This window comes from Trichechus manatus, unplaced genomic scaffold (assembly GCF_000243295.1).
Source record: "Trichechus manatus latirostris isolate Lorelei unplaced genomic scaffold, TriManLat1.0 scaffold00016, whole genome shotgun sequence".
Lineage (NCBI taxonomy): Eukaryota > Metazoa > Chordata > Mammalia > Sirenia > Trichechidae > Trichechus > Trichechus manatus.
The window spans coordinates 20,570,554-20,592,856 of NW_004443952.1; the positions used below are offsets into that span (position 1 = coordinate 20,570,554).

The 22,303-nt window shown below is 40.9% G+C and overlaps 1 protein-coding gene across 5 annotated transcripts in view; it reads right to left on the bottom strand.

The window, feature by feature from the left end:
• INVS (inversin) overlaps window positions 1-22,303 on the bottom strand; it is a 156,689-nt gene that overhangs the window by 21,068 nt on the left and 113,318 nt on the right. For all 5 annotated transcript variants that reach the window (XM_023727460.1, XM_023727458.1, XM_023727459.1 and 2 more), the window contains one exon: window positions 1,966-2,249. In XM_023727460.1, coding sequence (XP_023583228.1) covers window positions 1,966-2,249 — 284 coding nt within the window. The remainder of the gene's footprint in view (window positions 1-1,965; window positions 2,250-22,303) is intronic.

Consider the following 22,303-nt stretch of genomic DNA (forward strand, 5'->3'; position numbering starts at 1 on the left):
ATCTGAAGCGTTTCTTTCATGTTTTTGATGCATAGAAAGGTACACTATATACTAAGACAAACATTTGATTAACTGATGTTAGATACGAACTGTACCTGTTTTGATTTTCGTACAAATTTGATTTAAAGACAGGCTTAGCAACAGAACTCTTTTGTAATCCAGTGACTGCCTGTACTGTAAAGCTGTTGTTGGTGTTGTTAGGTGGAGTTGTTAGTTGATTTTTGACTCATAGCAACCCCATGTGACAAAGCAGAACTTCCCCACAGGGCTTTCTAGGCTATAATCTTTATGGAAACAGATTGCCAAGACTTTCTCCCATGAAGCCACTGGCTGGGTTCAAACTGCCAACTTTTTAGCTGTGCCACCAGAGCTCCTTACTGTAAGGCTAAACAAACAAACAAAAAAGTACATAAAGATTGTACTATAAATTAGTAAATTTGTTTCTCAGAGGTTTGGGTTAGCTATTCTGCAATTATATGTATGCTAAGATTGAACAAATATGTAAAAATATATTGTAGATAATGACTAATGTCTCTCACTATTGGAGAAATAAATTTCAAATAAGGAAAGAGGAAAGGCTAGAATAAACCCTGTGGTGTTGACTGGTGTCTGCGAACTTGAGTTGTGGATGGGTTTCCACCATTCTCTAAATGACAACCACGGCTTACTGTGCCTAAACTGTGAAACAATATGGTTTATGCTGAACACCTGATTTCCTGCTGGGACTATGGAATTTTGGTATGTGGTAGGCAGAGGGTGTTTGTATGACTAACCCTCGACAGATGCCCTAGACTCCTAAGCTCAGGTAAGCTTCCTTGGTAGATAACATTTCACACACGTTGTTACATTTTCTTGCTGGAGAAATTAAGCACATCCTGTGTGACTCCACTAGGAGAGGACACTTGTAAGCCTGAACGTGGTTTCCTCTGGATTTCACCCCATGTGCCTTTTTCCTTTGCTGATTTTACTTTGTATCCTTTCACTGTAATAAATGATATCCCTGAGTCCAACTATATGCTGCATCCTGTGAGTCCCCCTAGCAAATCACTGAACTTGTAGGTGGTCTTGGGGACCCTGATGTACTAAATGAACCCCAAACAAGATAAACTCAAAGAAATCCATGCCAAGATACTTCATAATTAAACTTGTGAAAACTAAAGACAAAAACTGTATCTTGAAAGCAACCAGAGAAAAAAGTCACATTACCTATAGAGGAACATCAATTAGAATGACAGTGGATTTCTTATCTGAAACCACAGAGGCCAGAAGGAAGTGGCACAATACTTTTTAAGTGCTGAAAGAAAAGAATGCCAAATTCTACAGCCAGCTAAACTATCCTTTAGGAATGAAGGAGAAATAAAAACATCTCAGACAAGGAAAATTTGTTGCTAGTAGACCTACCCTTAAAGATTGGCTAAAAGAAGTTCTTCAAACAGAAACGATGGAATCCTCAAGCCAGGGAAGGAAGAAGAAACAATGAAAGAGCAGAAATATGGGTACAGACAACAGTCTATCCTTTTCCTCAAGAGTTTTATAAAACAAAAATTATAACACCATCTGATACTTGAAACAATGATATTTAAAAGTGGGGAAGGTAAAGGGACCTAAATGTTAGTGAGGTTTCCACACTTCACTTAAAGTGGTTAAAAAGTTGATACCAGTAGACTGTTACAAGTCACACATGTATACAGTAATACCCAGAGCAACCATTATGAAAACTATACAAAGAGATACACTCACAAATACCATAAATAAATCAAGATGAAATCCTAAAAAATGTTCAAGTAACCCACAGGAAGGCAGGAAAAGAGAAGCAGAGGAAACAAATGAAAAATAAATAATAAAATAGCAGACTTAAGCACTAACATATCAATAGTTATCTTAAATGTAAATGGTCTAAATACGCCAATCAAAAGGCCCCACAATCCATGGGTTGTCATCAGAGAACAGAGGGAATGCACCTACCATTTGGCTTTCTGGAGTCTGTGTCCTGCACGTCTGAAGAAACATGCCGCTCCTCCTCGAGGGCTCTGTCTGGAGACCCTCCTGGAGACCTCTGGTAGTCTCTCTGCTCAGAACCCTGGGTTGTGTTACCGGTGGGAGGCTGTTTGCTGGGGGCCCAGCTCTGCCTGCTGGGCTGATCCTGGATGCTGGGTGGATGAGCAAGGGGCTGGGGTCTGCATACAACAGGGCTCAGCCTTCCCTTCTGCTGTTCTGCCTCTTTTCGCTTGCTTTCTTCCTCTCTCTTCCTGGAAGCAAAGTGAAGGAAGAAGAAAAGAATATTGAAAGCTCAAGTGGTCCCGAACGAGATTTAAATTTTAAGAGGAGCCACCATTATCACAAGAGGGATTTGGACATTCACATTTTTCCAAGAGTAGTCTTTTCTCCAGATAAAATAAAAACCATTCCTTTTATACCAGGCCTTATAGATCAAAAGATGATAGAGTTGAAAAGACTGTTTTAAAGCAACCTTTGTACCCGACAGTAACAGGGAACTTTGTTTTATGAGACATAACACATTCCCAAGGATGTGTATGCCCCAAGCTTATGTGTGATCCCTGGAGCTACCTGTAACTCCATCCTTTTTTCTCCTCTTCCAGAAAACACATCAAAATGCAACTGAGGATGACAGTCATAGGGATAACCTTGAATCTTCTCTGTTTACTTAAAAAGAATCAATAGCAAGCCTTAATGATTAAATTAAAAAATTATTTCCCAAGCACCTCACAACCGATTATAACTACCTGTGGACTGTAATACTGTCATCAAGAGTTCTAGTTAATGAGTCAAAAAGTCACTCATTTTGCAGATGAGGCTCAAAAGGTAGAATGATTTTCCAAAAGTCATACACAGCTAAGCTGGAACCCTTGGGGAACAAGAGGATAGAAGATGGCTGGCCAGGAGAGGCTGGGTCTGTGACAGAGGCAGAAGTGACAAAGAGTTTGGTAGATGGGTCAGAGATAGTCCAGATGGAGCCCAGGTCCAGACAGGGGTGTGGAGCTTGGGGATAAAGAGGTAGAGTCCAGGGCAGGATTTGTTTGACTGGTGCCATTAATTTGCAGGGATTTCCAAGGGAAAGAAGGGAGGAAGAAAGTGAACATTTTCTGAGCCTCTCCTGTACTGGGCACTGAGGACACAAAAATAAGGACTACAAGGTTTACACCCTCACTTGAGGAACCTTCTTCTACTCAGAGAGGGATAGGTAGGAAAGCAAAGACCTAACACATAATGGAAAAATATTGTGCAATGAATGAATTACTTAATACGGCCCTTCTAGACATGGTCTTTGTGAACCACACACAATGATCGAGTGGGACTATGCAAATAAGATATATGGAACCTGTGATGGTTGGGGTTATGTGTCAACTTGGCTAGGCCATGATTCCCAATATTGTATGGCTGTCCTCCATTTTATGTGTTGTGGATCCTGACCTCTACATGGTGATGAGGCAGGACTGGTATAGGCTATGTCTTGGATCAAAGCCTGTCAGGAAGGTGTGACTCAAGTCCCACCCTTACTCAAGTTATGCCCTTTCCCGGGGTGTGGCCTGTATCTAAGGTATATGTGTGGATGACCTGGTGGAACTCTCTCTTTCTCTGCACCTGGATCCCGTGTCCAGTTCGTGATCAACTGACTTCTGGTTCTTGGGACTTGAGCCAGAGGCCTGCTGTCTACCTGCCAATTCTGGGATTCGCCAGCCTCCACAGCCTCATGGGCCAGCAGCCTATTGTCTGACCTAATTTAACAGCTTATGCAGCTTTGTGAGCCAGCAGCCTGTGGTCTGAACTGCCGGTTTGGGTTCATCAGCCCCTGCAGCCATGCGGGTCGGGAGAAGCCTATGCTTGACCCATGGATTTGGGACTTGTAAGCCTCCACAACCGCGTGAGCCATTTCCTTTATATGGTTCGTGAGTTCTGTGGGATGTTGCAGTGAATTACAGAACCCAAAGAAGGAGGGAAAGTACTGAGGGGAGGGGCAGTAGTTGATGTTAGAGATGATAGAGTGGTACAGCAGTTTGGAAAAGTTGGACATTTGGGACATCTTTAACCTCCGCCTCATAGGAACCAGCTTTGAGTGGATCCGTATGAAAGAAATTATTCACTGATACTGTAACAGTGCGCTTGTGCAGAGAGGTAGTGATTAGCTTTGTCTGGAAGAGTCAACAAGTAGGTTCCAACTATTGACTATCAAAGATGTGTGGGAGTTTGCCAGGCAAACAGGTGGGGATAGGGATTCCAGTCTGGGCAAAGGCAGGTTGCATGGAAGAACTGGGCATATTAAGCTTCTGATTTGGAACAGTACTTGCTAGATACAGCAGGCACCCAATATATACTTGCTGCCCAGATGATTCCCAGTTACTGCTCAGGAAAAGAATTTGGTAGCTACTTAAAGGTTCAGTTTAAAGTAAGATGATTAAGGGTATGGTGGAGATAATCCTGTACTGGGAAATATAAGCATTGTTCTGGTCCTGCCTCTGCCAATACTCAGCTATATGACCTTGAGTGAGTCACTTTCCTGCTGGATACTCAGTTTCCCCAGTTTTAACACAAGATAGTTTGTACTCCTGGTTTGATTTAGGGATCTTTTAGAAACTAGCTGTCTTTACAAAACCTGAGATTTCCTTTTTGTAATGAGATGGAAAGATTACTTCTATTGTAATAGCTTGTATCAGAGTCTTTCTTAGGGAGGACTTTGTTTAAACAAATACTTCAATAAGCTGGGGGTGGGAGTGGGGGCTGGCAAAAGGAGAGACCCTAAGGACCTAGGTGATAGCTGGCACTGAGGCTCCAGAAAAGAAGGCTGCTCTGTATGAAACAAGGAGGGGAATTTGTCTGTAGCTCCCGACAAGGAGGATGAGATGAAGAACCAAGAAGAGACAGGGGAGGGGGAAGAAAGGCATGCTAGACTGGATACTGTATATAGGAAGGGCCAGAGCAAAGAGAACTCTCCCTTGTGGAGGTGATAGAAAGGACTTTTGATCTGTGCTTTTCACATGCCAATGAGCAGCCAAATCACCTGGGATCTTGTTAAAATGCAGATTTTGATTTGGTAGGTCTGAGGTGGGGCTCAAGATTCTGCATTTCTACCAAGCAGCCAGGTTACAGAGATGCTGCAAGTCTTCTGACCACATCTTGAGCAGCAAGTTTCAAGAGAACAGGAAAGTCTAATATGATTGTTAACTATTCTGTATGATACAAAATGTGATCTCTTCAATGACACCCACTTTTTGTAAAGTCTACCATAGTCACACATGCTGTTTTTTAAGCAACATTTTGTGCGAACCAGGACTGGTTAGTTGCAGAGCTGAGATACCAGGCATATCAAGAGCAAAGGCAAAGGCCCTAAGCCCCCAAGAAGTCATATAATTCTGACTTCCACAGGCTGTGGAATCTGAAGCAAAGCTTATTTAGATCTCAAGGGATGGGGAAGACCCAGATGACAGATATCTGGGTGACACTTCGATTTAAAGCTTTGTCGACTTGTTATATTCTGCTTCTGAAGACCTTTCTTCCTATGTGGTGAAGCCCCTGATCTGGGGTCTAAGCTTCCTTTTCTAATAGTTTTCCACTGTGTCTCATCCTGGAGAAAGCAGGCAAATAGCTCATGCTAACTCCTGTACAGCTCTGATGTTTTTATCTGATTCTGGTTTTGTTGTGTGCTTTGTTAACTGTCGATCTGAGCGTGCTACACTGCAACTGACAGGCTAACTACCATTGTCAGAGCCTGAGACTCCTATGGATGCTTGTTACTGTTGTTAGGTGCCGTCAAACGAGTTCCAACTCATAGCCACCCTATGTACAACAGAATGAAACACTGTCTGGTCCTGTGCCATCCTCACAATCGTTGCTATGTTTGAGTACATTGTTACAGCCACTGTGTCAGTCTATCTTGTCAAAGGTCTTCCTCTTTTTCACTGACCCTGTACTTTACCAAGCATGATGTCCTTCTCCAGGAATTGGTCCCTCCTGACAACATGTCCAAAGTATGTGAGATGAAGTCTCACCATCCTTGCTTCCAAGGAGCATTCTGGCTGTACTTCTTCCAAGATAGACTTGTTTGTTCTTCTGGCCGTCCATGGTATATTCAATATTCTTTGCCAACACCATAATTCAAAGGCATCAATTCTTCTTCACATGCATATGAGGTGACTGAAAATATCATGGCTTGGTTCAGGCACACCTTAGTCTTCAAAGTGACATTTTTGCTTTTCAACACTTTAAAGGGGTCTTTTGCATCAGATTTGCCCCAGTGCAATATGTCATTTGATTTCTTTTTTTTTTTTTTTTTAATATTTTATTGTACTTCAGGTGAAGGCTTACAGAACAGATAGTTTCTCATGTAACAGTAACACACATGCTGTTTTACGACATTGGTTAACAACCCCACAACATTTTAACCCTCTAAATTCTCAACTTTTTTTTTTTTTTTTTGTGAAAATACACATAGCCAAAGATACGCCATTTCAAAAATTTTTTTTACATACACATTTAAGTGACATTGACTACGCTCTTCTAATTGTGCTGTTATTCTCACTTAAGATGAAGGCTTACAAGACAAAATAGTCTCCCATTTAACAGTTACTACAAATGTTGCCCTATGACAATGGTTAACAATCTCACAACACATCAACAATATCCTTACTCTACTTTGTGTTCCCTATCATCAGCTTCCTACTCCCCTTCTGCCTTCTGGGCCTTGTCACTGGACTCCTGTACCTCGTTACTCTCATGGTTTTACTGGGCTGTCCATTCGCAGGCTGATCAGTGAACCTCGAAGGTAACTTTACCACTGAGCTTAAAGGGTGTCTGGGGGCCATACTCTCGGGGTTTCTCCAGTCTCCTTTAGGTCATTTGATTTCTTGACTGCTGTTCCCGTGGGTGTTGATTGTGGATCCAAGTAAAATGAAATCCTTGACAACTTCAATATTTTTGCCATTTATCATGATGTTGCTTATTGGTCCAGTTGTGACAATTTTTGTTTTCTTTATGTTGAGGTGTATTCCATACTGAAGGCTGTAGTCTTTGATCTTCATCAGTAAGTGCTTCAAGTCCTCTTCACTTTCAGCAAGCAAGGTTCTGTCATCTGCATATCACAGGCTGTCATTGATGCTTTCTCCAATTCTGATGCCACATTCTTCTTCATATAGTCTAGCTTCTCGAATTATTTGCTCAGCACATATGGATGCTAGCAGGTGTCATTTCAGTGTGAGCGCTCTGAGAGGAGGCTGCTTTTCAGTAGAAGGTGGAAGGATCTGGGTGGCTAAAGTGCTGCTAATTGATCTGGTAGCAGAGGGAGTGCTGCTCTTTTTATCAGCACTGATGAACAGAACTGCTTTAAGAGAATGATATTGGCCCTGTAGACAGACACACATGTGGTTGTCTGGTTTGGCATCTACATGGATCTCATCGCCATTAACGGGGGCTTTGAGATGATAAATTAGACTTTTGTTATCGGAACAGCCATTTCCCTTCTTTTTGAAAATCAAACAGCCCTCCCTTGCCTGCCTGCCACTGCAAAGGCAGCCACATGACAATAGGGAATCCAGCCTTTAGACTGATCAGGACATACAAAAAGCAAGGAGGCTCTGCCTTCTAAAGAGTTCTTTGGAGCAGGTGGCTTAGGGGAAAGGGGACTTTTTCATTTTGGTGGAACTAAGTAAGCAGATTCAAGAGAAAGAGTGCAATAATCAGAATATATAATTAGGCTCTTAGTATATGATTAGAATTACAATAAAGTGTGGTGCAATGGATCGCTTTTATATGGCTTTTCTCACCATGGTCTTGTAGCTACCATCAAATGATTGGGTAGGACTATGCAAATAACCCCCAAATGCCTGTCAGTTTGTTGTGCTGTGGGAGCTTGTGTGTTGCTGCAATACTGGAAGCTATGCCACTGGTATGCAAATACCAGTAGGGTCACCCATGGTAGACAGGTTTTAGTGGAGCTTCCAGACTAAGACTAGGAAAAAGGACCTAGCGATCTACTTCTGAAAAAATTAGCCAGTGAAAACCTTATAAATAGCAGCAGAACACTGTCTGATATAGTGCCAGAAGATGAGCCCCTCAGGTTGGAAGGCACTCAAAAGATGACTGGAGAAGAGTTGCCTCCTCAAAGTAGAGTTCACCTTAATAACATGGATGGAGTCAAGCTTTCAGGACCTTTATTTGCTGATGTGGCATGACTCAAAATGAGAAGAAACAGCTGCAAACATCCATTAATAACTGGAATGTGGAATGTACAAAGTATGAACCTAGGAAAACTAGAAATCATCAAAAATGAAATGGAACGCATCAATATCCTAGGCATTAGTGAGCTGAGATGGACTGGTATTGGCCATTTTGAATAGGACAGTCATATGGTCTACTATGCTGGGAATGATAAATTGAAGAGGAATGGAGTTGCATTCATCGTCAAAAAGAACATTTTGAGATCTATCATGAAGTACAATGATGTCAGTGATAGGATAATATCCATATGCCTACAAGGAAGACCAGTTAATACGACTATTATTCAAATTTATGCACCAACCTCTAAGGCCAAAGATGAAGAAACTGAAGACTTTTACCAACTTCTGCAGTCTGAAATTGATCAAACGTACAATCAGGATGCATTGATAATTACTGGTGATTGGAATGCAAAAGTTGGAATCAAAGAAGGATTGGTAGTTGGAAAATATGGCCTTGGTGATAGAAATGACGCTGGAGATCGTATGATAGAATTTTAAAAGACCAACAATTTCTTCATTGCAAATACCTTTTCTCAACAACGTAAATGGTGGCTATACACGTGGACCTCCCCGAATGGAATATACAGGAATTAAACTGACTACATCTGTGGAAAGAATGGATGGAAAAGCTCAATATCATCAGTCAGAAAAAGGCCAGGGGCTGACTGCGGAACAGACCATCAATTGCTCATATGCAAGTTCAAGTTGAAGCTGAAGAAAATTAGAACAAGTCAGCGAGAGCCAAAATACAACCTTGAGTATATTCCACATGAATTTAGAGACCATCTCAAGAACAGATTTGACACACTGAACACTAATGACCGAAGACCAGATGAGTTGTGGAATGACATCAAGGACAACATACATGAAGAAAGCAAAAGGTCATTAAAAAGACAGGAAAGAAAGAACAGACCAAAATGAATGTGAGAAGAGACTCTGAAACTTGCTCTTGAATGTCAATTAGTTAAAGTGAAATGAAGAAATGATGAAATAAAAAAGCTCAACAGAAGATTTCAAAGGGCGTCTCAAGAAGACAAAGTATTATAATGACATGTGCAAAGACAGGGAGTAAGAAAACCAAAAGGGAAGAACATGCTTGGCATTTCTCAAGCTGAAAGAACTGAAGAAAAAATTCAAGCCTCAAGTTACAATAGTGAAAGATTCTATGGATAAAATACTGAACGATGCAGGAAGCATCCAAAGAAGATGGAAGGAATACATAGTCATGGTACCAAAAAGAACTGGTTGATGTTCATTTATTTCTGGAGGCAGCATATCATCAAGAACCAATGGTATTGAAGTAAGAAGTCCAAGCTGCACTGAAGGCACTGGCGAAAAACAAGGCTCCAGGAATTGATGGAATACCAATTGAGATGTTTCAACAAATGCATGCAGCCCTGGCAGTGCCAAGAAATTTGGAAGACAACTACCTGGCCAACTGACTGGAAGAGATCCATATTTATACCTATTTCAAAGAAAGGCAATACAACCGAATGTGGAAATTATCGAATAATATCATTAACATCACATGCAAGTAAAATTTTGCTGAAGATCATTCAAAAACAGTTGCAGCAGTACAGCGACAGGAAACTGCCAGATATTCAAGCAGGATTCAGAAAAGGATGTGGAATGAGTGATATCATTGCTGATGTCAGATGGATCCTGGCTGAAAGCAGAAAATACCAGAAAGATGTTTACCTGTGTTTTATTGACTATGCAAAGGCATTCGACTGTGTGGATCATAACAAATTCTGGATAACATTGAGAACAATGAGAATTCCAGAACACTTAATTGTGCTCATGAGGAACCTGTGCATAGAGCAAGAGGAAGTTCTTAGACCAGAACAAGGGGATACTGCGTGGTTTAAAGTCAGGAAAGGTGTGTGTCAGGGTTGTATCCTTTCACCATACTTATTCAATCTGTATGCTGAGCAAATAATCCGAGAAGCTGGACTATATGAAGCCAAGAACGGGGCATCAAGATTGGAGGAAGACTCATTAACAACCTGCTTTATGCAGATGACAGAACCTTGCTTGCTGAAAGTGAAGAGGGCTTGAAGCACTTACTGATGAAGATCAAAGACTACAGCCTTCAGTATGGATTATACTTCAACACATGGAAAGCAAAAATCCTCACAAATGGACCATTTAGCAACATCATGATAAATGGCGAAAATATTGAAGTTGTCAAGGATTTCATTTTACTTGGATCCATAATCAACACACATGGAAGCAGCAGTCAAGAAATCAAACGATGGATTGCATTGGGAAAATCTGCTGCGAAAGACCTCTTTAAAGTGTTAGAAAGCAAAGATGTCACTTTAAGGACTAAGGTGCGCCTAACCCAAGCCATGGTGTTTTTAATCACCTCATATGCATGCGAAAGCTGGACAATGAATAAGGAAGAGTGGAGAATTGATGCCTTTGAGTTGTGGTGCTGGTGAACAATACTGAATATACCACGGACGGCCAAAAGAACGAACAAATCTGTCTTGGAAGAAGTACAGCCATAATGCTCCTTAGAAGCAAGGATGCCGTGACTTTGTCTCATATACTTTGGACATGTTATCAGGAGGGATCAGTCCCTGGAGAAGGACATCATGCTTGGTAAAGTACAGAGTCAACAAAAAAGAGGAAGACCCTCATCGAGATGGTTTGATGCAGTAGCTGCCAACAATGGGCTCAAGAATAAAATCCTCATCATCATGAGGATGGCACAGGACTGGGCAGTGTTTGGTCTGTTGTCCATTGGGTCACTATGAGTTGGAATCAACTTGATGGCACCTAACAACAACATGTAAATAAGGTGCTTGTGGCCAACCAAGGGGATTGGACAATTTGCTAATAATGCAAATAAGGTGCATGGCACCCTTGTTGGGGGGGACCATGCAAATAAGCTGTATAGAACCCTAATGAGGGGATTGGTCAGTTTTGCCATCCCACTAGGCTTAAAATGAGCCATCCCAGAGGTGAAAAGGGGGACCTGATTAGCACCAAGAAGAAGAGATGGGAGCCGAACGCGTCCTTTGGACCTGGGGTCCCTGTGCTGAGACCCTCCTGGACCCAGGAGACAGAGAGGGGGAGCTGCGACACAGAAGACAGCCAGAGATGGTGGCACAGCAGTAGCAAGAGTGATAGCAGCACGAGATGGCAGGAACCAGGAGATCAGTGGCAGGTGGCTGTGGTGGGGCTTGCCAACCCACAGAGCTAAGAGCAAGTAAGCGAGGCTGAGAGACCAGAGAGAGGCCTGTCTGTGGGTATGACTAAGAAGCTGTCCCAATTGAAGAACTACATCTTGAGTTGTTTCCGATCCCGAGTTGTTCCCTGTTACTTCCCTAATAAACCTCGTAACTGTGAGTATGGTCTATGAGTTCTGTGTGGCCATTGCAATAAACTATTGAACCCAGCAGAAATGCAGAGAGTGCCGTGGGAGGGATGACTGGTGTCAGAATTGGTAAAACGGTTAGGGAGAGGAGGTATGTCTGACCTCCGCCTCACGGGCATCAGCTTTGGGCTGTTGATGCTGATAATGATTTTCTCCCCTCCTCGTGAAGTTAGAGGACCTCTGACGCCCCTGCCATACCATTTTTATAGTTTTTTTTTTTAAAAAATGGATGCATTTTTCATTTCCAAAAAAATCTTCCAGTTGAAACTTCGCCTACAACTGTGAAGTTTCCCAGAGCTGTGGTTCTTGATGTACAAGTGTGATCATTGGGAGAAAAGGGGGTGGGATTAGAACTGGGAATTATACATGATCTCTAGCCTATTTTATTTATGCTGCTGCCTTAAAACAAAAGCAACAACTACAGTAACAAAACACAGCACACATACACACACGCACGCGCACACACACACACACACACACACACACACACACACACACACAAGGCTCCTGTGAGGTGAACATGATTTCCTATATATGTGTCTCTTTGAGGAAATGCCCAGAACCGTTGTTTACAGTCTAAGAGTTTGAAGGAACCCCAGATTACTGAGTCTGATCCCCTTATTTGGTAGATAAGGAAAGTAAGGCACAGAGAAAGTGACTTACTCAAGGCTACATGGTAATTATAGAGTCAAGAAAGAACTTGGCTGCTTTACCTCTCCCTCTAAAATTCATCCCAATGACAGTCTATTTTTAAATTTCACAATCTTCTTCCATCATTTAAAAAATGAATTGGGCCTTATAAAGAAACTGGTAATATCATATCAAAGTAACCATTAACAGCATTTAAAACTAGCTTCCAATGTAGCTTTTAGTCCTAAACTCTTAGACTCCATACTGTCATGAAATTTAAGTGCTTTTTTTCCTCCAACTAATTTATTATGAAACGTCAAAGGTCTTTAATCTTCATGGTTCACTATGTTATAAATTTAACCTATTTTACTTGTAAAGTTTAAGAAACAAATACCAGAAGAACAACCATTGTTACTTCAACTGATATGAAAAATTAGACAGGAAAAAATATGAATTCTGTCAATGACACGGGAAACAACGTTTTAGCAGGAAAGTGTTAACATGGTAGAATCTTAGTGTATAAAATTGTCCCACCTTTTTCTCACCTTGTTTCTACCACCTTAAGGGAAACTGGCCAGATAATAGCCTTGTGATGGGCTGCCAATTAGTCTGGTTTGTACTGTCTTTTCTAGAGCAAACTTTCCGGTTCCGCAGAGGCTCACATTGTAAGAAAGTAAGAAAGTCAATTGGGGATCAGATCTTAGACAACATCTGTTTCAGGTCCTGTGCACCACAGGCTGAGAAGTGGTCTCCAAACCATGGTCTAAAGGAACTGATGCTGTTTCACCCAGGGAGGAGAAGATTTAGGGGACACGCTGCTGCTTCAATCTTTGAAGGGCTCCTGTGGGGCAGAGATGTGCTCTGTGAGGTGCCCAAACCAGATCTAAGACTAAAGGATGGGGATTTCTACAAATTACTAGCCTAGATGACAATCTAGCAAGAAAAAGATCAAAATACTGCTTGATGTGCAAGAAGCTACATCAAGGGCAGTAATTTAAGTGATTTGGATGTACAATGGCTTCAGCATCTCAGGACTGAATGCATCTGTTTGCACAATAAGGCACAGACCTGCCTCTGGGCCTGGGCAATTTGAGTTTTGAAGTTGATGCATTTTTCTACTCCACCAGGAGCCTATGAGTCGGAATCAACTCCACGGCAATGGATTTGGTTGGCTTTTTTGGTTTAGGAGCTCCTGGTGGTACAAAAGGTCAATGTGCTCAGGTGCTAAATGAAAGGTTGGAAGTTTGACACCTAGAAGCACCTCAGAAGAAAAGCCTGGTGATTCATGTCTGAAAAATCAGCCACTGAAAACTTTATGGAGCACAGTTCTACCCTGACACACATGAGGTTGCCATGAGTTGGAGTCAACTTAACAGCAACTGGTTTATGTGGCTTCTAAGTACTGGAAGCCAGAGTTGTATTTGCCCAGATTTGCCCAGTTTTGACAAGAAGAAATTAATTCTATCAGACTCTGCAGATATAGGCAGGCTTTTTCTCATCCGTTAATACTCAAGTTTCCATTTCTATGAATACAAGACGTAAGAGAGGTTTGAGACATGTGATTAAAATGGCTTCCACAAAAAAGGGAGGTCTTCTTAGTTTAGTTTGATTTGTTGTACGAATTTAACCAGACTTTGCTCTAATGCTGTCATTCTGGTTCACAGTCTTGGTACTGGCTTGGGGTCAACCAATTTTCTTAACTTTCTTAAGGATTTTGGAGGATACTGCTGTACTTTGCTGTGTGAATTTTGAAAGTAACAGGAAGATTTTATTAAACTACTTTGCAGAATTGATGATGATGTTTGCACCACTGTCTTTAACAATCACTGGCATCAACTACTGGTACAGTAGCGCTGCTGAGGAGAAAAGCTGACTTTGGGGCCGGTTCTACCAGTCACACTTATGGATATAAGTCAGAAAAAAGGAAACCAGGGCTGTCTCCTATCAGATTGGCATTATCTCAGTTCAGGGAGAGGGAGGGATGATGCCTTTAGCATGGGCTTGGCTGGTGGGATGATGCCCTTGGCCTTGAAACTTAGATATATGTGTGCCATCTCTCTCCCTTACTAGCTGCGTGACTTCGGGTAAGTTAATTTGTGTGTCATTTTCTCCATCTATGAAATGAGATTAATGATAGCTGCCTGTCTACTTTGTTGGATTAGTGTGTGGATTTAATGAATTAATGTATAAGAACTTTGTAAGCTGTAAAGCACTATACAAATATAAGTGATCGCTATTCCTTTCATGTAGTGATAAAGCTATTTAAGATAAAGCTGCACTGTGACTAGATGTGATCAGATAGAAACAGCAAATCTAAGAGTACACCACTTAGAACTCTGGCTGTGGATGCAAAGAGAGACAAAAATAGACTTGCAAGGTGAGTTGGTGATATAAAAATAGTAGAAAAGCATTAAGTCTAGAATATACCATGTATGTCCCAGGCTAACTACTTGACATTTGTTAGGAAGTAAAGAAAATTGGGTATGGCAATTTCAGCTGAACACAATATAATCTCCTGCACCTAGTTCTCCTTTTACTCATTCTCAGAATCAGGTCCTATCTGCTTCCTGGGGTGAATCTCTATTAAACATGAGTTGGAATTAATGGGTAGGGTCTTGGCTCTCATATCTTATCTGTACAGTTTGCTAATTGATTCATAGGCCCTGAATCTTAAATATTCTGTTCTGTTCCTAGTTCTGTGGTTATTCAGGGTCTCTAAACACCCCCTCATTGCATGTCATTGGGAGTCACAGGAGGGACTGTAGTTGCCAGCCAAGATGGCCCCCAATGACCCCCACCCCCTGGTAGTCATGCTCTTGTATAATCTCTTCCTAGACTCAACAGGACAAACTTGTGTAACCAATAGAAGGTTGCAGAAATGACAGAGGTGACTTCTGAGGCTATATTATAAAAGACATAGAAGTTTCTGTCTTGCTGTTTTGATCACTCACTTTGAGGGAAGCAAGTTTCATGTTGTGAAGACACTCAAACAGCCCTATGAAGAGGTCCATGTGTCCAGGAACTGAGCCTCCTGCCAACAACCATGTGAGTCAGCTATCTTGGAAAGGGATCCTCTAGCTACAGGCAAGCCTTCAGATAACTGTAGCTCTAGCCAACATCTAGATTTCAATCCCATGAGTGACCCTGAACCATAACCACACAGATCAGCTGCTCCCAAATTCCTGACCCACAGAAACTGTGTGAGATAATAAAGGTTGATAGTTGCTTTAAACCACTATGTTTTGGGGTAATTAGTAATATAGCAAAAGATAACTAATATAGTAAGAATCATGAGGGGTCCATTAAAATAATTTCATTTATGTACATACAACACTCACCCTAACTAATACTCTGTAACGTAAAAGATGATTTGGAAAAAAAAAAATCCACATTATTCAATGGGTCTCAGTTTCTTAAAGGTATGTTTTTGGTTTCCAGAGACAAATTAATCATCACCTATTTGGCTAGGCTTCCTCATCTCTTCTAACCAAGAAGCAGAGTATTTACCTGAAGACAGAAAAGTTGTTAACCAAATCACACAGTGAGACAATTACTAAAGGGAAAATTACTTCTACAGTAATTATGCTGAGCCTTAAGTGATCAAACCAGGTGTCCCTCGTAAATCGAGTTCCACAGAGAAAGTGAGGTATGAGCTTCCATTGTGTGTTGTGTGTGTGTGTTCTGTGGGTTAGGGGAGTTCTTGGCAAGCAATAAGCACTATAGATTGTTGGGAAGAGAAAGGACTGGAAGTTGGAAGACCTTAGTGCACTGCTGGCTGGGCCACAGACCAGTTCAGCTGCTTACCTGTTCTGAACCTCATTTTCTTCTTTGTGCATGGGAAAAAGATAAACTCACACCATGTTTCCAATGTTCTGTAAGCATCAAAATGTTTTTAAACAAGGAGAAGTAATGCATAAAATCTTTCTATAAATATGGGCTTCAAACCGGTTTGAACCAGTTCTGTCATGGCCAACAAAGCAAAACCGAAACACAACTGAATTTTAAAAATGAGTGATCTGGAGCCATAACTGGAACGGGAAAATTCATGGGTGGAAGCCCTGGAATGGGAGACTCAGAAGAGGTGTAGTAAGCTCTTTCAGTAGCCTGATGCATGAGACTGGATTACTGACAGAACTGAGGAGAGTGACATACATATAAAGTGGTGCCACTGGCCACTATCGTTGCGTGCGGCACTGCTGTTTCCGACTCAGCACAAAATCCCACAGGCAAAAGATCTGGTTGCTATGCAATGAGTACGCTGCCCTTGTTTTCTAAGAAGGAAATTAAGTTTCTAGCAGGGCTTTGACCTGTCATTTTTCCCATTCTGGTTACGGTTCCAGTTCACCCAAATTTTAAAAATTCAAGTCTGTCCCAGGGTTGCTTCCTTGGCCATGACTGAACCAAGAAGAACCAGTTTGAAGCCCTGCTAAAAATTCACAACTATAATACACAGGTAAGGGATGACTGGGGTAAATCCTCGAAGATTTATTTTTTTCTAACTCATTAAAATATTCAATACTTGCCGTTCCCAATAGTCTCTGAATCTGGCAGGGGTAAGATTCATAAGCTGCTTGAGTCTAAGAGGTTACAGAATCATGGTCTCATGTTCAAATATTAAAACAAACAAAAAACAAAACCCACTGCTGTCGAGTCGATTTCAACTCAGCAAACCTATAGGATAGAGCAGAACTACCCCATAGGATTTCCAAGAAGCAGCTGGTAGATTCCTTTGCTCTTGTGTTGTTTAAAAGCAGAACACAGAACTATCATACCTGTCAAATGGTATGATACAGCTGAGGGAATATTTGCTCATGATCAGTATGCAGGAAGTTAGAAAACCAAATGCAAAAATATGTAAGTGCCAACATGTGTTGTGAGGATAAATGGTACATAAATGCTTTTGATGCCTTGAGTAAGGTAAACACGTTAAAAGTGGTACACTTATAGAGATTCATAGTATTAGAACTGAAAGCAACGTAAGACAGTATCTGGCCCAACCCTTCTGTTAAACAGATGGGGAAACTAACGCTCACAGTGATGACGGGCAGTTGTTGAACACTTATTTACTGAATCCTTATTATATACCAGGCACTCTGTGGCACCAAAGATACAGAGATACATAATACATAATCCCTGCTCTGAAGGACCTGACAATTTCGTGAGGAATTACACCCATATACACCTGTAGATAGTGAGAACAGAAGTGATTGGTGCTAAGATAGAGATATCTACACAAAGCTGTGGGAGGACATGGGAGGCAGTAACCAATTAAAGTGGGAAAGAAAAAGGCTACAGATGAAGAATGTCAAAGTGAGAGAAGCTAACTTCAGGCCAAGGGAACAGTATGAGTAAAGACATGCAACCGAGTTCTCATAGAATCTTTGATTCAGAAGGGATCTTAGAGACCAGCTCCTCACGTAATTTTTAGAATCTTTATGTAATACATTGGAGAGATGGTCATTCAACTTCTGTGGGAACATTTCCAGTGAGAGGAAACTGACTACCTCACAAGACAGAAAAGGTCTAGCTCTAACCTTTTCAGTTGGTGTTGTGTGGTATCTAGGGATCCATCAGATTCTATCTCTTCGTTGTCACTGAATAACAGGCATAGTAATATTTGGTCCTTGACTTCCTCTCAAGGGAATGAGAAAATGTCATGTGTTTTAGGACCTTTGACTCATAGAATGTTAGAGCTGGAAGGGACTTCAGAGATCATTTAGTCCCATGGGTTTTTATACTTTTTTTTGACTCATTAACCTCCTTTGAGAATGTGATAAAAATCTATAGATTCTCTCTCCCCAAATGCACACATGCTCATGACACACAAAATGCTTCATACAATTTCAGGACATTCATGGAGCCCCAAAGCCCATCCTAGACATCATTTTACTGATGGGAAGTGGAGGCTCAGGGAAGTAGAGTGGCATGAAGTAGAGCCATGGAAGCAATTACCCAAGCGTCATACCACAGTGTGAGCAGAAGAATCAGATACTTGGATCAACCCTGAGTAAAGGTGTTGGCAAACTGGAGATGTTCAGGGGAGCAGGATGTGATAGGATCAATTATAAAGTGAAAAGGACCTGGGGTGGGAGTGGGAGTGTCATGAGCACGTTCTTCAAATATTAGAAAGTCTGTTTATGAAAAGGATTTTAACTTTTCTGTTTGGCTTCAAGGGGCAGTTGCAAGAACAAAAAGGAGAAAAGAGCTCTGTCAGACAGAACTGTCCACTAACAGAATGTGCTGCCTTGTTGAGGACACAGAATAACCTCCTATAGAAGGGACTCATGCATCACAAGAGTTTGAACAGCATGACCAAAACTAGACTTGGTTGTGTAACTCTAAGAGATGTACTCAATCTCATACACTAGCCAGAAAGAAGCTCATTCTCTCCCAGAGAATGTGGTGAGGAAGTGAAGAAAGTTCTGGATGGCTGAGGCACTGAGTGTGAGCATGTGGGAGGGTGGTGGCAGTGGGGAGAAATGAGACTTGGAGATATAAGCAGGGGTATAAGGTTAAAGAGTCTTATGTAGAATCATGGCTGGTATTCAAGAATGATGGCCTGGATAGAGTAGTGATACAGAAGAATGAAAGCAAATGGACATAAAAGGACATTTCAAATAAAAATTAACAGAATCAATGATGGCAGCACTAGCAGGGAAATAAGGAGGCCAGAAAGAGAGACAGATCGTGGTGACAAACTGTAGGTTTTACACGAAGAGTCTGAAGAAATGGTGAAAATGGGACGTGCAAGTGGAAATGTCCAGTGGTCTAAAGTGATGGCAAGTGACAAATGGTCAGCAAAGTGTCCACTAGGCAAATGGAGATATGGGATTAGAGTTCCAGGTCTGGATAGGAGAGAGCTTAAGGGGTGAACTACAGAGATGATATAATTTAAGAATGGATACATTTTCACTGGAAATAAGTATAGCATAAGTTCAAGTACAAGCACCCTCAAGGGTGACCTCAGTGTGGAGACGGAATAGTTAAAAAGATGTGAGAAAGTCAGAGAATTAGGAGGAGATCTGGAATTAGTGAAATAAAAAGCTGGCAAAAACGAAGCTTCAAGAGGAAGAGTGATCAACATAAACATGGTCTTACTAAAGCATGCATTCAACTGTGTGCTGTGGCAGGTAAATTATAATAATGTTCATTTTGGCAACAACATAGGTAGTACAGTGTGAGTTATAAAGTGCTTTTAAATAGATTATAGATATTTCTTAAATAATATTTTCTACATGCACACCTTAGAAAATATGACTAAAACTTCTCTCACCCTATTTCTCTGTCTATAAGTTTAATAAGTTCCTTTCAAAACATCACTTTAAGGAAGATGATTCCCATCATCCTAACATGATAAACCTGATGTGCCTGGGCCACCTTAGTCAATGATGCAGCAGCATCAAGGGCAGAGTTTAACATTTTGAATTCTGTTCCTTAAAGCAAAAACCAAAAAACATATATATATGTATATATTTACATTTATATATATAAACAAGTAAAAAATAAAAGAGTGACTTATATTTTAAGAAATAATTTTTGAGAAATAAATCAGTTTCTCCTCCATTTAAATATTTCTCTTGGGGATCTACACTACAATGACTGTAGGAGGTGATGGTTAAACTGTAAGAAACAGCTAACTTATTTACATCTAATAATGGTACTCAATAAAATAAAGAAAACAACTGAGAAGAAGAAGTAAAGCACATCACAAATTTTCAGTTTTGGAAATTTCAAATACTATCACAAGTAAGCACAACTCCAATTTAAAAAGATTTTTAAAAATTAACATCAGAGGAACACAACAGAGAGTCCCTGACGGAGCAGGAGAAAAGTGGGGTGCAGAACTCAAATTCTAGTAAAAAGACCAGACTTAATGGTTTGATTGAGATTGGATGGCTCCCGGACTCTCTGTTAGCCCAAAACTAAAACCATTCTCGAGGCCAACTCTTCAAAGATTAGACTGGACTATGGGACATAAAATGATACTTGTGAAGAGTGTGCTTCTTAGCTCAAGTAGATACATGAGACTAAATGGGCAGCTCCTGTCCACAGGCGAGATAAGAAGACAAGAGAGGGTCAGGAGCTGGTTGAATGGACACAGGAAATCCAGGGCAGAAAGGAGGAGTGTGCTGTCATAGTATAGGGAGAGCAACTAGGGTCACATAACAATGTATATATAAATTTTTGTATGAGAGACTAACTTGAATTGTAAACTTTCACATATAGCACAACAATAAAAAAAAAATTAACATCAGAGCAGAGAGGACTTATCTTTTGCAATAGCGAAACTAATTAGTATAACAATGAAAAGAAGGTTGGACTGGATATCCCCTAAGTCCCCTTGTCATCTCAAACCCTCTGGACTGGGAGTGAGAAAAACTGTTATTAGGGGGAAAAATATTGTAATCCACTATGCTACTTAAGCATGTCAATATTTTAAACCCTCCTCTGTATAGGAGATCGTCTCACAAATATATTCTTAGTTCCTAGCTCTAAATACTCAATAGTATGCCAATCCAAACTCTTAGCCCCAAGTATAAGGCCTCTGGACAGTGCCACAGGCAAAGCAGAAGAAGAAGAGGCTACAGATTACTAACAAATGAAGACTGGCAGGGTTTGCACAGAACTGGAGAGTGGTGCTACCTAGAAATCAATTGGTCCAATTTGTCATGTTTCACAGATAAAGAAACTGAGGCCCAGAGAGGGAAGTGCTATGTTTAAGTCATCACAAGTAAGTATCAGAGGCTGGATTTGAACCTAGGTCCTCCTACTCTACTACAACTTTCCTATTCCACTGGAAAAAGAGTTTGGGGGAAAGGAGACTCCAGGGCCCCGTTCTTTCCAACAACCAAGTGGAATGTGTTTGGATTAATACACTTTTTTGGGGACATACAAAAGTCATGTTGTTTTTGTAGTCTCACCTCATATTCAGGTAGATATGACTTAAAATTCTGAAAATAGATTCTCATACATAAAATTGGAGTTTATGAAAACATCAGTGAAGGAAATACAATGTTCCATTCCTTGAAGAGAACATCTACTTACAACTCAAAGTAATCTATCATGTGTACTACCTACTTATAGTCATCACTCACATGCAAAGATCTCAGGTAAGTAGGCTGGTAAAAGAGGCATGTAGTGACTTTAATACTGGATTCTTTGACAAAAGTGAAGAGAAAAGTGTATCATTAAGAGAAGAGTATCAGTATTTCCTTGGATGCCACCTACTTTGGTAGCTTCAGAGTCACAGAAAATTACGTTTCTGTCAATCTTGTCTATTGAAGGTTGGCATTATGGTTAGCATTCCGGTTCACAGTATTACACTCATGCTCAGCATAACGTCCGTTTGGGCAACATCCGACTGCATATACATCCGTGGTCCCATAAGGTTATAATAGAGTTCAAAAATTCTGATCAGAGAATGGGACATAGAGGATGTAGGCATGTCACACTTGACAATCATGATGATCCTCAAAAACAAAGAAAAAATTATCCAAGCTGTTAAAGGATCGGCTCCACTGAAAGCTAAAAGGGTAATGAAAATGCAAGAGGGACCTATATCAGATATGGAGAAATTGCTCATGACGTGGATTGAGGACCAACCACAAAAGGGAATCCCTCTCAGCACGTTGATGATCGCTGCTAAGGTACAAAGCTTATTTGAGATGCTTAAAGAAAAAGCAGGACCAGAGTTTAGTGCTGGCTCTGGGTGGTTCAAGCACTTCAAATGTTTTTGGCTGCAAAACGTGAAAGTGAGCGGTGAGTTCGCGAGTGCTGACGCAAAGTCAACAGGAGAATTTGTTGAAACCTCAGATAAACTAATTGTAGAGGGGGTTATTTACCCTAGCAAACTTTTAATATGGATGAAACCTCCTTATTCTGGAAGCAAATGCCTGAAAGGAACTTCATTCATAATATGGTGTTTGCACAAAGTCAAAATCACCTAACATCCTATTTCACAGAATGTATCGTGGATGTTCAGTGACACGTGACAGTATTTAACTTCTCACTAAAATGGCTTATCCTCTCTTTTATTCTTATTTTTGTTGGTTATTGGTAG